The 16,134-nt window shown below is 41.0% G+C and overlaps 1 protein-coding gene across 1 annotated transcript in view; it reads right to left on the bottom strand.

Annotated features, from left to right (window-relative positions):
* Window positions 1-1,541: 1,541 nt before the first annotated feature.
* The window catches only part of LOC146146875 (uncharacterized), a 71,721-nt gene continuing 57,128 nt past the window's right edge, over window positions 1,542-16,134 (bottom strand). The window contains exons 38-49 of the mRNA XM_083387700.1: window positions 11,752-11,955; window positions 10,624-10,755; window positions 9,348-9,481; window positions 7,820-7,946; window positions 6,389-6,425; window positions 6,147-6,231; window positions 5,694-5,793; window positions 5,141-5,213; window positions 4,442-4,542; window positions 3,651-3,772; window positions 3,058-3,153; window positions 1,542-2,421 (exon numbers count right to left, since the gene is read on the bottom strand). Coding sequence (XP_083243826.1) covers window positions 2,284-2,421; window positions 3,058-3,153; window positions 3,651-3,772; window positions 4,442-4,542; window positions 5,141-5,213; window positions 5,694-5,793; window positions 6,147-6,231; window positions 6,389-6,425; window positions 7,820-7,946; window positions 9,348-9,481; window positions 10,624-10,755; window positions 11,752-11,955 — 1,349 coding nt within the window. The 3' untranslated portion in view covers window positions 1,542-2,283. The remainder of the gene's footprint in view (window positions 2,422-3,057; window positions 3,154-3,650; window positions 3,773-4,441; window positions 4,543-5,140; window positions 5,214-5,693; window positions 5,794-6,146; window positions 6,232-6,388; window positions 6,426-7,819; window positions 7,947-9,347; window positions 9,482-10,623; window positions 10,756-11,751; window positions 11,956-16,134) is intronic.

Raw genomic sequence — 16,134 nt, 5'->3', positions numbered from 1 at the left:
ACAATTGATCATGTAAGATCCCAACAACCAGCTAATTCAATTTACCTTTTTCTCCGGTATCAAAAAGTATTATACATAAACATAGTGTTTATCTAACACTATAAATGCCGGTGCGGTTATTTTGATTGTGTTTGATTTTTTAAGGTTTATATCTTCGCTTAGGTAGCTGCTAGATTTTAGAATAGGCTGCTGACTTTTCGTAAGTCTAAGCCACCTTATAGCATTTAAATCTTTAGTTTACACAGTATGAGGTATGAAGCGGTTTACTTTAAATTACCATCAATAGTCATTTTGGCTGTGGTAACAGTTACTAGCAAGTTCATGATTTTGAGTCAACAATTCTTATCGAAATTCAAATGTTGACGGAAGCAGAAAGCAGTGTAATTCTAAACGAATGTGAATTATCAACAAAACAAACTACTAAAATATGCTGAACATGCTGTGTATTAGGTTGAGGAAGGTGTACAAGTTGTGTTAAAGTTAAATGTGTGGATTGCGCTGGGCGCTGCTATATTTTTGTTCTTGTATGCTTTTGAATAATTGCTTGTGGTTCATTTAACAAGCACCATAATAAAAAGGCGGTTTGGTATTTTTAGCTTTGCTTTTTCAATTAACTTCAATGTTAATATTGTAAATAAAATATAAAAAATCAAATTTCATTTACGCAGCTAAAAAGTAGGTTGGGGGCCTACAATGCAAGTGAAAAATATTTGAGAAAATGATGTTATAATGAAGCCTACAACGTTTTAATCTCACACCCACTAAAATTCAGGTCTCTCAATAGTTAAAAGAAACTTAAACCAAAAATAAAGCCAAATAATTCTTATTTTTGTTCTTTTTTGGACAAACAATCATTTTGATCGCTCGCTGTAATTTGAGGTTTGACCACAACGCGGTAATTTTTGTGTTATGTGGGAAGTTGATTAATTAGCTAGCATAATTTTGTTTCGTTTTATGACGATAATATTTGGATGTTATGTTTTTTGTCCAAACGGTAACATACAAAAGTAAGAAATCTCCCGCAGACAATAAAATGTAGAAGACAGTTGTTGTTTTAGTTTCAATGATGTTAAGACGGTTTAAAGTAAAATTTAAGAAAGGATTTTATGTTTATACCTGTTTATATGAACAGTCTAACATACGCAGTATTATCAATTACGGAATAAATAGGCCTCCAATAAATGGAACACGACCTGTTCAAAAACGGTCTAAAAAATAACACATATAAGTATTCTGATTCAAACATTATTCTGACTACTATAGGATTTAGTCTAATTTTGGTGTTATTCTGGACTGTGTTTTTATGACTTTGGCGTTGTTTTAATTTCGATCTTATTGCGTGAATGGTCCAATTGATGCCACCAATTTTGGTGTTATCCTGGAGTGTGTTTTTATGACCTTGGCGTTGTTTTATTTTCGATCTTATTGCTGAAATGGTCCAATTGATGCCACCAGAACCCAACAGTACTCAAAATTTGTGATAAATCGCCGACAATGGAATCTTTTAAAAACAGCGCAAGGTAAGTTTTCAGCGTGCCTTTTTATTGATACTGATCGAAGTCTTGTACTTTTTGTGCACGGATATATGAATGAAGCTAAGACGAACGAAATGCAGCGTATTGAATAACATATGAATGCTGGGCAGAAGCATAAGTTGAAGACGTGAAACTCAATTTGCTGACATAGAAGACAAGAGGGAATGATTAATGAGTTGTTTAAGGAACAGAAAGCCAAATTTGCTCTGGTTACTTCATGCACAAAGGGGGTGTTGGTACTGCGATGGTGAACTAAAGTTAAGTCGTTAATGATTGAAGTATGAAAAATAGGCGACACCGGTACTCTCTACATTATTAATCGCGTACCCCAAAACGCCGTCGTTTTCTGTACCACAAAAACAATACACCGACAATAACTTCGAACTTCTCAGACCGGAAACAAATCGCAGCAGCAACAGCGCACAATGCTAAAGGTTGGGCGCCTGAAAACAGTTAGCGCCTTGCTTTCTCGACCCAATTTGAGGGTTACTCACAATCGACATCTGCATTTCGGGCAGTACAAGCAGCTACAGCAGTGATACAACGCCAACTACTTCAAGCGGATCATAATAAGAAATCACGGGGTGACAGTGCGACACAGAGAACTACTATATTCGCGCAAAATGATTTCAAACAAACTTAAGAATTGTAAGCGGTCTGCGGATAAGGAAAAGCGAAAATTAAAACGAATAAGCGCGAACTAAGGGAGAAGCTTTGTACAGCGGGAACGCGGAACTATCTACATCTATCAGTCGCTGTCGGAAGATGATGACGACGTCGAAGTGGTCGACGGTGATTGGTCGACGACTTTGACTTCGCGCGTCACCTCGATCACGTGGTCGCCTTCGGAGGTCACTTCGACCTTGGGCGAAGGAAGCTGAAACTGCTGTAAAACAGGACAAGGCTGATTTTTTTACATGCAAACAACGTCTAAGCCCTAAAAAAACAATCACACTATTGTTCATATATTATGGGGCAACACACACGATAGATCAGTGTTTCTCAATCCCCATAGGACGCGAATTAAAATTGGATCGCCGTTTGATTTGGTAGCGTCGCCGACTGAAGTAGTTTACGTGGCAAAGAATTCCTTAGATCGGCTTTCAGCAAGATTTTTGCGAAAAGCGACACTAAGACATGACCCACGTTTATTAAGACTAAATTTACTACTAATGCGGTATTATTTCTTCTTTGTTTAAGCTTAAAAAACTTTTAGTGAAAATAATTGGGTCGCCAAGGCTTTATTGTTATACTTATTTAGATTTTGGACGCTGGTAACACCACTTGTACAGTTAGTAGTCTAAATACTCGTTCCAATTTGGCAGGTTAACTGTGAAGTGTGCCACGGGCAATTGGACATCACGCTTAGCACAAAAGTGATTTTTTTTATTAACATAACTCAAGTACATAACTGTACTTTATTATAATACATACTTCATCATTTCCCAGTTTTTTCACTGTGATTCTGAAGCAATCAGTGTAGAAATATATCGCGGATTTTACAATCGCAAACTAAACTGACCTCTGGGTTTTGAGTTTCGACCACGATGGTCCGGATTATGGTGGTGGTGACGTTATAATCCTCGTTGTACTCCTGGTCGTTGACGACTTGGTCATCCTGAAAAACAATCTCATTCAACACTAGCAGGCACTACGAAGAGCTTTCGGAGAACGTAACATTACAAAGTATGACAATAACGGCAAATGTTGTTTACTTATTATGACACCAATTTAATTGTGTATTGGAAACCAATCGTGATATATACGTTTTTTCGCAAGCAAAAGGAAGTTAGAAAACAAGGCGAATTAAAAAATAAATGACTAACGTTATAAAAAAGTTAATCATTGTTTTAGATTTGAATTTTTTATTGAAGTACATCCAATGAATCAAAATTACTTTTACGGAATGCAGGACGCTTAGACACACGGAATGCAGTATTCATCAAAAACATTAAATAAAATTAATCTTGCGGGAAAATGCGTTCGACGTAATGAACAAAGTTACATTTGCTTTTTTTATTTTCGAACAAAATTAACAATTCAATTCAAACATAACGGCGGAAAACCACGGAAAAATGGAATTCGTTTATTTCATATATTCGAGTTACTACTTACGTTTGGGGTTTCCCCATTTACAGGCTTCAGATCTTTCGTTTCTTGCTCTTTGGCAACCTCTTCTGGTTTATTCTCCACGGGGGTGATCGGTTCATTTTCTTTGGCGACTTCAGGTTTGTCAGCTAAAAAAGTATAGGATAAATCATGAAGCTATAAGCTAACAAAAGATTAGGCTATAGTATCTACTCTTTGATTGTTAGGGTCGCACAAGTGTTTGTGAGAATTGAACGAGTTACAATATTATTTACACAAGTTATCGCTGTACAAAGCTTAGTAGAAACAGTAAGACTCAAAGTTGAAAAACGAGTAAAGCATAGGATCAGACATTTTCAAGGAATATAAATTTCGCCTACAGTGACATCGTCATTTCCTGTAAGTAAAGTACATATACAACACACAGCAAATTACGAGTAAGCGAAATACATATTGCTTTAAAAATGCCTGATCTTGAGTTTCACTCGGGTTTTTAAACTTAGAGTTTTTTGTTTATATACGCGGCAGCGGAACAGTGATCGACAAGCAGAAACCTGCTGCCATTGGTTTTGAATTCCAGAAAGATATTTAGTAGAAACAGTGACCATTCTGGACAGAGGCAGTGAGTTCGAAACTCATCGAGGTTTCTGGCGACAAATGTATTGCTTGCACTCAATTTTTGTCGAACTAAGTTAGGTATTTTCCAATGCTAAACGGTAAACTGTAAATTATTAAAAAGTATCCTAAAAGTGTTATCGCCAACTGTCAGTCAAACTTTCTTTGATTCGTTAGAGCCATAGCAAGCAAACCTGACTTACCAGATTCGACTTTTTCGTCGTCATCTGAGCTCGATGAAGACGAAGTAGATTGCCGATCGCTAAGGTTTGGTTTGTCTGGCTCTTGCTCTTCGATTTTCTCACTTAAAATAAAGAACGCGTCAAAGTTAGCGAAGTTTTGTTTCGAATCGAACCCTTCGCAATAGGTTGTTAAAGGAAAACCCAGCAACTGAAATCTTGTGTGTTTACGCGAAATCACAACACTATTTCACTTGCGAACGAATAGTTTAAGGATACATACTGTAATATGATAATAAATTGCAAAGCCAAAAAGGTCGAGTGGATCGAAATCATCTTGATTAAGACGTTTCGATACGAGCTTGTATCATCTTTAGTTAATGTGACTGAGCAGTAATTCAAGCATTGCTTAAAGAGAGATGTTCTTCTCAGTCACATTAACTGAAGATAATACAAGCTCGTATCGAAACGTCTTAATCAAGATGATGTCAATCTACTCGACCTTTTTGGATTTGGAATTTATTATCAAGCTACATTACAGATCCGTGCATAGTGTTCCCAAGTATACTGTAATATTTATACGAAAACACATTTTATACGCAAACACGACGTTTAATGAATCAGTAGCTAACACCCTCGTATAGTTTCATGTGAAACGTGTTATTAAACTGGTGTCCGTGTGCACCATCGGTAACTACAAAACAAAAAAAAACTTAAACTCACTCCACTTGGTCGACCGGGGCCTCCAACACTTTAATGTCGGGTTCTTCCTCATTCTCCTTCGGCTCGTTATTTTCTGAAAAAATAAAACAAAATAATTAAAACCGTGACCGAATAAAACAACAATAACTCTTCCCTGTTACCTATCTAAGCGTAGTGCTATAAATTTGTTGTTAAAACTTGTATTCTAGGGCTTTTTAGTAGCTCGGATAACATTATGTAACGTTGCAGAGATAACGAGTAAAGTCTAAGTACTCGGACTAGACACACGTGTTCTTTTTTAGTGATTGACGAAATCTAGCAATTCTGACAGTTACAGACAAAGTCTTAAAAAGTATGTGGAATCGCAATTCTGTTTTTGAGGAGTCAGTAAATATTGCAAACACATTAAAATCGGAGAGCTGGTAACTTTCGAATATTTTTCAGTTAAGTAGGCAAAGATTTACTTTTCATTAAAATAATTAAAAAAGTGTAATAAAATCCAGATAAGCAACTTTTCAACATAAGAGATTTCCTATTTTACTAATTTAAAGACGAAACAACCTAGGTAGCTTACCTTCGTCGTCGCCAGAGGACACATACACGAAGTGAGGTTTGGTCGGGTCATCTTCCTCATCAGCGCCTCCTGGTGTCTGCGGAGGAGCGCTCTGCTCTTCCTGTGAGAAAAAAAAAACTTTTGAATAAAATTAGGGAAGCACGCTAATTGCGTCAAAATAAAGTAAGGTTAACAAGGACGAAACCTAACTTTCCTTAACTCGGAAAATTTACGGCCAATGACGTTGACAAACTTAAACGTTTCTATCTCACCTATATGGGATTTTCGAGCATAGGTATGACGTCAGTTGGTTTAGGATTGGATTGCGATACTTTTTGTCCTAAATTTTGGTTATCGCTATCGGAATAATATGTCAAGTTTTGGACATCCCTAACTTAACAGTGATCAACTGATAGTGATAGTATCGTGGGTTTTTCGTATTGAAGCGTGTGAAGTTAGGAAGATAGTACAGACCTCTTCCTTTTTGCGGCCATCTTCGCTCCCAGATGACGATGATGATGACGAGCTGGATCTTCTGCTCGATCGCGATTCCGCTTTTCTGTAACAGGCAAGATAGCGGATTTAAAGTATTTTTTTAGACTTGCGAAATAGGGTTGCACCTTGAATAAATGAACAATCACCAACGACTTTGTTTTAAACATAAACATTTAAACTGTATAGTGAATAAATTAATTACATATTTTTGTGCAACTTACTCTGTTTCTTGGACCTTTGTCTCACCATCCACTTCATCTAAAAGAAAATAGCGGTGTATTAAAATACCTGTATAATTATAGGTATATAGATTCAGATTCAATTTATTTTTGTGCATGTTTGCAAACATCGAAAAAAACAAAATAACATAAATAATAACACAAGGACAGCGAAAGGACCATTCGGTATATAGTCATGGGTAAAGCTATATACAAAATTGCCGTTAAACTATGGCGTGAAATAGCAGTTTAAACATTTACGGTGGCAGTTTTTAAGATTTAATCTTGGTCACTTTTTGACCAACGTAAACGGCTTACACAACATAGCACACCGAGAGTCATTGCACACCCACGGAATATATCGATCAATGATGCAAGCAAGGCAGGCTACAAAAATAACTTGCCTGCAGTGAGGTTCGAACTCAGGACCTCCGGTCATACCGGGACCGTCGCTCTACCAAATGAGCTACCAAGTCTCAGGGGGAAGCAAGTAAAAAACAACATTGACGCCAATGTTTAAGCAACTTCACATTAAAGGGGGGCTACAGTAGCATATCTCAATTGGTAGAGCGACGGTCCCGGTATTACCGGAGTTCGTGAGTTCTAGCCGTCCCTGCTTGGATCATTAACAGTTTTGGTGAGTCTGCGGTGTGCTACGTCAGTGGTCGGTAACCGCCGGGAAGTTCGTTACCGGTCCGTAGCAGGGTTGCTACAATAAAATTTGATTTAAACCCAAACCATAGTGTAGGGTATACGTAAAAGCCGGAAAAAGGCTAGGAAAAGTAAAAAACAATTGAAAGTATTTTTGCATCCAAATCACATTAACTTTCGTTTAAATATACTCCATAAATTGGTTAATCACAATTAGTTTCAAGCACTCGTGAGGTGCAAAACAAACCAGTGTGCTGTGGCCATAGAGACTAAATAGAGCACTTTCACAACATCCTAAAATGCATTTTTTAATTGTAAAATCTACATCCTCGTATGTACAATATTTTGAAAAAGGGCGAAAATATCATGTTTTTTTTATGCTTAACCGTGTTCACCCTAAAGTGCAATAGAATAAAATCATGCAAACAATGTCCAACAATAAAATGAATTATTTTTTTTATGTTCAGGCAGGAAAGTTTTTTAAAAACAACGTATGGATTTTAATTAGTTTTTGGAAAGTTGTAATAAATTTCCTTTACTGAGCATTTGTTTTTTAAGGCCGGTCCGGGACAAAATTTCAGTTTTAAACCGGCCCGCAGCGTAAAAAAGGTTACCGACCCCTGTGCTACGTTACGCAAGCAATTAGTTTATGATGACTTCCGATGTCTTTATCTGTATTTGTTTTATTCGACGAATTAAAACAAATTGCCTGTACATATAGTTCCAATCTAAATAGCGAAAAACCCATGCGCATTTTCGCGTCTGATTTTCCCCGACGATTACCTTCATCGATGACGTAATTGAAATGTGGCTTGTCGACGTCATCCTCGTCTTCGTCATCTTCACTTCGTGCGGCGGAGGGAGGAACGAACAGGGAAGTATCACCGTCTGCGATCGTCTCGTTTCTCGCCTAAAAGCATCTCTTGGTTAGGATAAACGATTTCCCATGCTTGGCGTTTTATGCCGACACCGACAGCCCATACTACGGACTTAAATTTTCGCGATCCGTTGGATATTAAGTAGCGTGATTACCAGTGTTGTAAACAAGTCATTTTGAAATGACTTAAGTCCCAGTCAAGTCATTTGAAAAACAACTTAAGTCCAAGTCAAGTCTTTTGCGAAAATAACAAGTCAAGTCCCAGTCCAAGTCATCGGTTGCCCAAGTCAAGTCCCAGTCAAGTCATTATGAGAGCAAGTCAATTTTAAGTCATGTCATTGACATAAAAGTATACTGCTAAACTATTGAAATTGGTAAAATTGTCCGATCATAAGCAACAATTTAAATAAAAAACTAACACAAACGCAATATACAGCACTTAAAGTGTTTAATGTGCAAAACTTAAAATAAGTTTTAATGAAAAACACTTAATTGAATCCCAAGTTATTTGACATAATGACTTAAGTCCAAGTCAAGTCATTTGTCCAAAAGACTTAAGTCAAGTCAAGTCATTTTGGTCAAAAGACTTAAGTCAAGTCAAGTCATTTGAAAACAGTGACTTAAGTGCACTGAAGTCAAGTCAATGACTTAAGTCATTACAACACTGGTGATTACCCTGATCAAACAAGGGTAACATATTAAATTAAAGCGCTTTCAATCTACTAACTTAATTGATCGGCACCGATTTCACACCTATCGGACGAGTATCGATACTATACTTATTTAGTATCGGCTGCGAAACGATACTTTTAAGCATCCCTATTTATATAAATTTTGCTGCTTTGAAAACTTGCAAGGATTAAGGCGCTTTAAGCAAAGCAATGACGTTTTATAGTTATAAACTTTAGAACTGTAAACGTTCAAAAATTATTAAAGAATTATTTCTCGAACATCTTGCACAGACAGAAAGCAAAACAAGGTACGAAAATGTTTTAGTCAGGTCAAAACGCTGTACGTTCAAAGAAACCACAGAAAATTTATGTGTTTGCACGATTCTGACAAGAATAGCCTATGTACTTATTATTACAACACTAATAAAAATGCGATTTTTATAAGCTATAATCATATTGACAGTTTTACTCGTTTACCTAAAACAAAAATTTATACGTTAACCTGAAATGTATAATAGGACTTTGACAGTTTTGATCCGAATGCGCTACTTTTATGCTATTGTGGTTGGAAAATGGGAATTTCCGAGATACAAGGATAGCAAATTGCAAACTGAATATGCGAATTGTAGCAATACTTAAACTTTCTTGTCTGAGTCAAAATCCGTCATAAATAAGTTCTACTAGAACTTCACTCGTTGACAACATCAAGCTAAAAATACCACAGATGCTGACAAGAAAAACCACCGAACAACGCCACACCCACCTTAGTAGCAGCAAGCGGGGTGGACGTCTCTATTTCAACTGGTCGTTGGCCGGCCGTGAAAGGGAAGGGGGAGCTCACATGACCAGGCCCGGCCGTGTAGGGCGACCCCAGTTCAGCCGAAAGGGCATTAAAAGCTGGAGACGAAATAATTTAGGATTTAAAAAAAAAACGAATAGTATTGTTAAGTATTACGCTTTTTGAGGCATGCGCTGTAGTCGTTTCGCACCCTGCGGTTTAATTACGTGGTCCGCATTCTTGTGCTGATTGCTGATTGATTACAGTGCTATTGTTCTGCGATGTTAATTGTTTATGTGCTACTTGAACCGTGGTTGTTTCGTTTCATTGCCTTTAACTTCATTGCTCTGATCAAGAATACAACAATAAAAAAAAAAGAAATACAAAACCAGGTTTTTTTAAACTGGGGTCCATGGACTCCTTGGGTGTCCGTGAACTAATTTTAGGGGGTCCAGGAAGGCCAAATTGAAATATTAGTGCATATTTAAAAAATAATCAATTTTTCAAAGAAAATAGTTAAATTAAAAAAAAACGTTTTAGCCTTGAATGTATTTAGACTCCATTTTAAATCATCAGCAAACTTCTGAAAATCTAATTGTACTGTGACGTCAATTTATGACGTAATTTTGTCAATTTCTTGCCTACCGTGTTCTCTGCGAAGCAAAAACACAAAATTAGGGGTCCGGGGTAAACGAAGTTTAAGAACCCCTGATATAAACGGTTTATTTAAAGAGCGTAGGATGGTAATGTTGACTAACTAAACTGTCCATTGGTAAAGTTGCCAACCTTTTGCGAAACCGCGCTTAGAAAGGTTTGGCCTATATTTGTCGTTGAACAGAGCCATCTGATTGTGTACTACGAAAATTTCGCAACCGCTTGAAATAAAATTTAGTTTTACTATAAGAAAAATATATCGACTCTCTGATTTATTTGGACCAATTTTAACATTAAACATTATAAAAAAAGAGAAAAACTAAATTGTTTAGCCGCGATTCCTCTAGTATGGCCGACAGTTTTGTTCCAACCGAATTTTCGGCCTAATCAGGAAAATATAGCTTTCAATAGAAAGACGTTAAAGCGGTTTGAATTTAATCTCTTGTCATTTGTTGGGTCCAATTTTCAATAACAATAAAAAAATAAAAAATAAAAAATTAACAAAAAAGGGCAGATTCGATCGGCCTTGCGCAAGGTCGGCCAACAGGCCATAAAAAAGCGAAAAAAAAAACAGGCCAATTTTTAATGTAAATTAAGGCGAGGCTACCTGACGAGTCGTGCTGTTCCTTGTCCATTTGAAGCGACTGGTCGATGACGCCGTACTCAAAGGTCGGGTCTTCGAGCAGTGGACATAGGTCGGCCCGGTTGATTTCACGCAGGGCGTCGCTCAGGCGCTCGTCTGTGATGAAAGAATAAGTTGGCTTTTATTTAGTGCAGAAAATGCGTGCTATGCAGCTAGGTCACCGCCCTTTTCTTTTCAGTTATCAAAGATTGCTATTGCGACTAACAGGCATCAACTTATCAACAAGTATGCGAAAAGTATAGTGATGTCTGACATGTGTACATGTGTCATCCGTGCGTAAATTTCCTTTGTTAAAATGACATTTAGCATTACTAATAATTAATTATTAATTACGTACAATATAGAAGCTAAAACGGTTGTCAATTTTAAACAGGTTGAACTTTATTTTTATTGCACAGATGTAAAAGTGCTCTTTACAGACGAAATCACTAAGAGGAAATTTGGTTATCAATAGCAGTCAAGGGGTCCACGGCATAAAAAAGGTTAAGAGCCAATGAGAACCAACTAAAATTGACAACCGTTTTAGCTTATATAGTGGTACGCAAATATTAAAATAAATTTACGAAAATAAGACTCATGGATTATTACGCACGATGGTCATTGTACTAAAATTGGATTAAATTACAGTGTTGTAATGACTTAAGTTAATTACTTACCTTAAGTCACGGTTTTCAAAATGGACTTGACTTAAGTATATTAGACAAATGACTTGTATTGACTTAAGTCTTTTTGGCAAATAAATTGGGTTAAAGTGTATTGGACAAACGACTTTGGACGAGATGGAGTGTTTTCATTAAGCATTCTTTGTTTATAAAATTTGGTAGTTATCCTCATTTTTCGCATAAAACAATCGGTCAACTTTACCAATTTAACGTTTACTTTTATAACAAGACTTTACTTGAAATTGACTTTGTTCAACTATGACTTGACTGGGACTTGACTTGTTGTGAATTAAAAAGACTTGACTAGACCCTGGTCTTAAGTCTTTTTGCAAATGACTAGACTGGGACTTAAGTCATTTCAAAATGACACTTTTAAATTGAGATCCAACTAAGACTTAGTTGCTATTAGCAAACATATCTCAGCGCTTACCAGTTGCCTTGTCGCCTGCGCTCTTCTGCCAAAGCGACAACATGGCGGCGCTCTGCTCGCCAGGTTTGGAACCATCGCAGTCTCGCTGGACTCTCCACACGTCATCGGGGGTAAGTCCCAGGGCGCCGGCCAACTGGGGCCAGCTGATCCCCAGCTGGGACGCCACCGCGCGGTGCTTTCCCTCCAAAACGCTTTCGGCGGCATCTGGAAAATTTTGCAGCGGTAAGTGGTGTGTAGTTTTGTTGTAAATAAATGATTGGGAGAAATTGCAAAGTGTATTTAGATTATCCTTTTATATAATATACATGAATGGTATTAAGTGACTTGTTACGAACATTTAGTTTTACCTAATAACCGAATAGTTAAAAAATGGCTTTGTTTTGGAGTTTCCTCTAACATAGAAAACAAAACTCTTGATACACATGTGTGTATTTTTAAAGTGGATCTTTAAGGTCGTTTGGACAAAGTATATTAAATAATCACCGAGAGCCTTTTTACTAAGATCTTATTTAGGTAAACCTTACCATACACACTTTGCCTTATACTCTAGTATATCTTGTTTTAAAAGTTTCGTTAACAAACCCTTTACGCAGGGGTATATACAGATATTGCAATGAAAAGCATTCTATTGCAAAATCTACCAAACACACTGTACAGTACAATAGCAAAGCTGCAGTAATAGAACAACGGTGTTACGACGTTTGACTACAAAAAACAGACAAACACTGGTTAACGTAGTAAATAATTATCCAGTTTTATAGTTATAGGTAAATGTATAAAAACAAAAAGGTTTAAACAGTTTAACCCGAGATGAACTTAAAGAGCCAGATTGTCTACGCGGTTTGCATGTAAGTGCTAAAACGCAAAGCGTTAATTGGACTACAGGTAGCTAAAGCAGAACGCTTAATGAACTTTAAATGTTACTGGCTTGCGATCAACGTACACGTTACACAATCATCCACGGAACAAGACACACACCACCCGAAACTAAACACAGGTAAAGTAAAACAACAAGCATGCCATGTACTTTGATGGACACCACCGGGCAAAGGTGGAACTACGGATGACGGACAACGACCACATCGACACGTAAGCGCTTGCTTGCACCTTGGCTGGAAGGTTGAATGGCTTGGGAGGCTCGATACGCCGTCGAAGTGACGGACTCGAAGCTGTTGTCCAACGTGAAAGAGCTCTTGACCGTGGAGCGTTGCACTACTTGGTGGTAAGAAGAAGAATAGGAAGCACAGCTTTGTACTTGCGGGTACGACAGATGTTGTTCTGCGGACGCGAAGTGATCTTCGAATAGCGACGATTCGCGCAGAAGAGCAAGGCGCGATGCATCTGCTCCAAACATCTCTTCCTTATAAGTATCCTCCTGCTCGTTTTCAGAGTGCGAGTCCGGAGTGATGGAGATCGAGTCGGCTGCTTCCTCTTCGATCTCTCGGATCACGGAGTAGCAGCTGCTGGTCGTAAGTCCGGGAGAGAGGAGAGTTGTGGATGAGGACTCTTGGTCGTCATCCCGAACAGAGAAGCTTAAATTAAGTGATCTTCCTTCTTCGTCGGCTGCCGAAGGTTTGTCAGAGCTTGTGACGTGCGTGCTGGTGACGTCACGCTCGGTAGTGACGTAGGAGAAAGATCCGGCGTTGGTGACGAAGTAATCGCTCATTTCCTCTTCGACCTGCATCGGACGTAAATCGTCCAGGCGCAGAAAAACGGAAGGAGTGACGTCATCTGAAACGAGATTTTCGGCGCCAGGGCTCGCGGTGACGTCATCGCAGCCCAGGCCTTCAGCTAAAAAAGGCTGCTCCTGTGTTTTGTCGCTCGCCTCGCAAGCATAAGGTGCCGCGGTGGAAGCGGTGCGACGATGTTGTTGGGTGAGCTTTGACGAGCGGGGAATTCCCGAGGATGACGTAGAGTGCTCCTCCAAGACCCTAGTGGCGGTGCTGGTGACGTAAGCGGATGATCGGTCGCGCTTCTTCCTTCTTCTTTCCTCCTCCTCAGCGGTAGAGGTCTTGTAGGTGAAGACTCCGGCGCGGAGAGCGATGTACTTGTCGCTGCTCATGTTGCGACTCGATGCGAAGCTCTCGTGCCGGAAGATGCTCTCGGACTGCGTCGGCGAGCTCCCGCCGCTCCTTCGGAAGCGAGAGGAGGAAAACGAGCTGCTGGAAGAAGAGCGCGACACACTGGATGCAGCCGAACCCGCGGGACTCACAGGAGCCGCATCCAGATGCTTTTTGCCTACGGAAGAACAGGGCGAAGTTTTTACCTTGATTGCGCTGCTCTTCTTGACTGGAAGTTTGGAAGAGGATGTTGCGCGCGCAATCGTCTTCACAGATGAAGATGAGGAAGGGGACAGTTTGCTTTCTTGCGTCCTGGAAGATCCGCCGGACAACTCGCGCTGCCTTCGACGCACAAGCGACTTGGTGGGAAGCGAGCGCGAAAGTCCGGATGATGCCTTTGGGATGCTGGACTGGCGGACGACTTTTTCCGCTTTGACAACAGTAGATGACGAGGAAACGGATTTGGTCTTCGTGGAAAAAGAGGAAGACTTGCCGATTGGGATGCGACTAGCGGCTTTGGGAGCGGGCGGTGATTGCTGAAGATCGAGTCGCATCTTTTCAGCAGGAAACACCTCCTGGATCACAACATCGCTGCCGGGACTTTCAAGAAGCAGGGCTTCTTCGTCTGACTGAATTGCCGCTGCTTCTTCAGCGCCTTCCGATCGCTCCTCCACGAACCTGCAGCGGAAAGTGTCCACGCTGTCCATCTCGATCGAGTCCGAATCCGTCTTCCTGCATCCTCCGTCGCCACTCTCGGCCGAGGAGTCTGAGGTGTCAGCGAGTCCCGATTCTAGCGGCGTTTTGACAGCAGAGGCAGCGGCCTCGTCGTAAGCAACAGCCATGTAGGAAAGGTCCTCAAACCTGGCGGCTGCGGCGCGTGCCTTCATTGTGTCCATCATCTCAATGTATTCGTCGCCATCTTCGAGATGTTTTTGCTCTTCCGCTTGCGCTTCTGCTGAGTCCAATTCAAGAGCGGCCCCGGACGCTTCGATAGTGTCGCGAAACATTGTGAACTTTTCGGCGAATGTCATCATCAACGCTTCCTTTTGGGCGCCGCTTTGAAGAACCTCGGTCGTGTTGCTGGCGAGTAGCACGGACGGCGAGGAAGAGTGCGAGTCCTCGTAGCGGGAACACGACTCGCGCTGTTTGGTGGGCGACGCCATTGTCATGTAGACCTCGGTACGCGGCTCGGTGCTTTCCCGGGCGCTCGACGCCCAAATCCCCGCTGAATCCAGGCAGTCGAAATCATACGATTCGGCGGCGTTCGGGTCCTCGTTTTGCCGCGAGATTTCTGGCGGCTTGGCGATCGGCTGAAAGTCGCCGCTCGCGTAGAACTCGGACGACGAGAACTGGCGCGACGTGGCGGCCGAGTCGCACGACGTCACACGTTCGCCTGCACCGGCGACGCGCGCGTAATCGTGGAAAGAGAACTCGTCGTTGGCCGTCACATCCCCAGCCGATTCGGTAGCGGCAGCTGAAAGCGACAGCAAATTGGAGTCGACTAGACCGCAGGTCGACGGGCTATCCGCGTCCATAGAGGACGACGGTTCGTAATTGACGTAATCGTCGCCTTGGAAGAGAAGCGGCGGCAGCGGTGAGGTGGGACGCTGCGAGAGAAACAGTTCGTCGTTGTCTTGAGAAAGCCCTAGCAATGAGAGGCCCCTAAATGAGGCGGCGCCCCGGGAAACATCGATCTCGGATTCGGATAAGTAAGACGTGTCTACGAGTAGTACACGAGGCCGTAGTTCAACGGTTGAAAGTCGCGTGCTTCTGGGGCGCTCGCCTGCCGCTGCGCTTCTCGCCACATGCCGTTTGAATGCCGCTGCGCTTTCATCAAGTCTCCGTTCACTGCTGAACGACTCCTCCGTGGTGGGAGAGTCTCCAAGCAGGGATTCGAGCGACGCGCGGTCCTCCGCGAACGAGGTGAACTCCTGGGTGGAGCGTGACGAGCTGATGACGTCATTGGTGGTGACGTGTAACGAGGCGGGGGCCGGTGACGCGACGTCGCATTTCGAAACCAGGGGCTCGGTGGACTCGGAACGAACGTGGTGGGACAGAATGTCGGCATTATCTCCGAGCAACTCCTGACTGCTGCTGCTTGTTGTTGTTGATGATCCGCAGCTGGAGGTGTTGTCTTCCGAATCGGAATCACCCGAGCTTTCTACGTATTCCGATTTTTTAACCTTGAGCTGTTCAGTAGGATCATGTTCGAACTTAGGATCGACCGGCTTGCAGCTCTCCGAAGTCGAGCCTTTTGTACATTGAGCTACAACCCGATCGTTATTATCTGACATGGGTTGTGTGAGATTGACGGTCTCGCATG

The sequence above is a fragment of the Ascidiella aspersa genome, chromosome 4, assembly GCF_963924565.1.
Source record: "Ascidiella aspersa chromosome 4, kaAscAspe10.2, whole genome shotgun sequence".
Taxonomy (NCBI): Eukaryota; Metazoa; Chordata; class Ascidiacea; order Phlebobranchia; family Ascidiidae; genus Ascidiella; species Ascidiella aspersa.
This window is presented reverse-complemented; position numbering and strand designations above follow the sequence as displayed.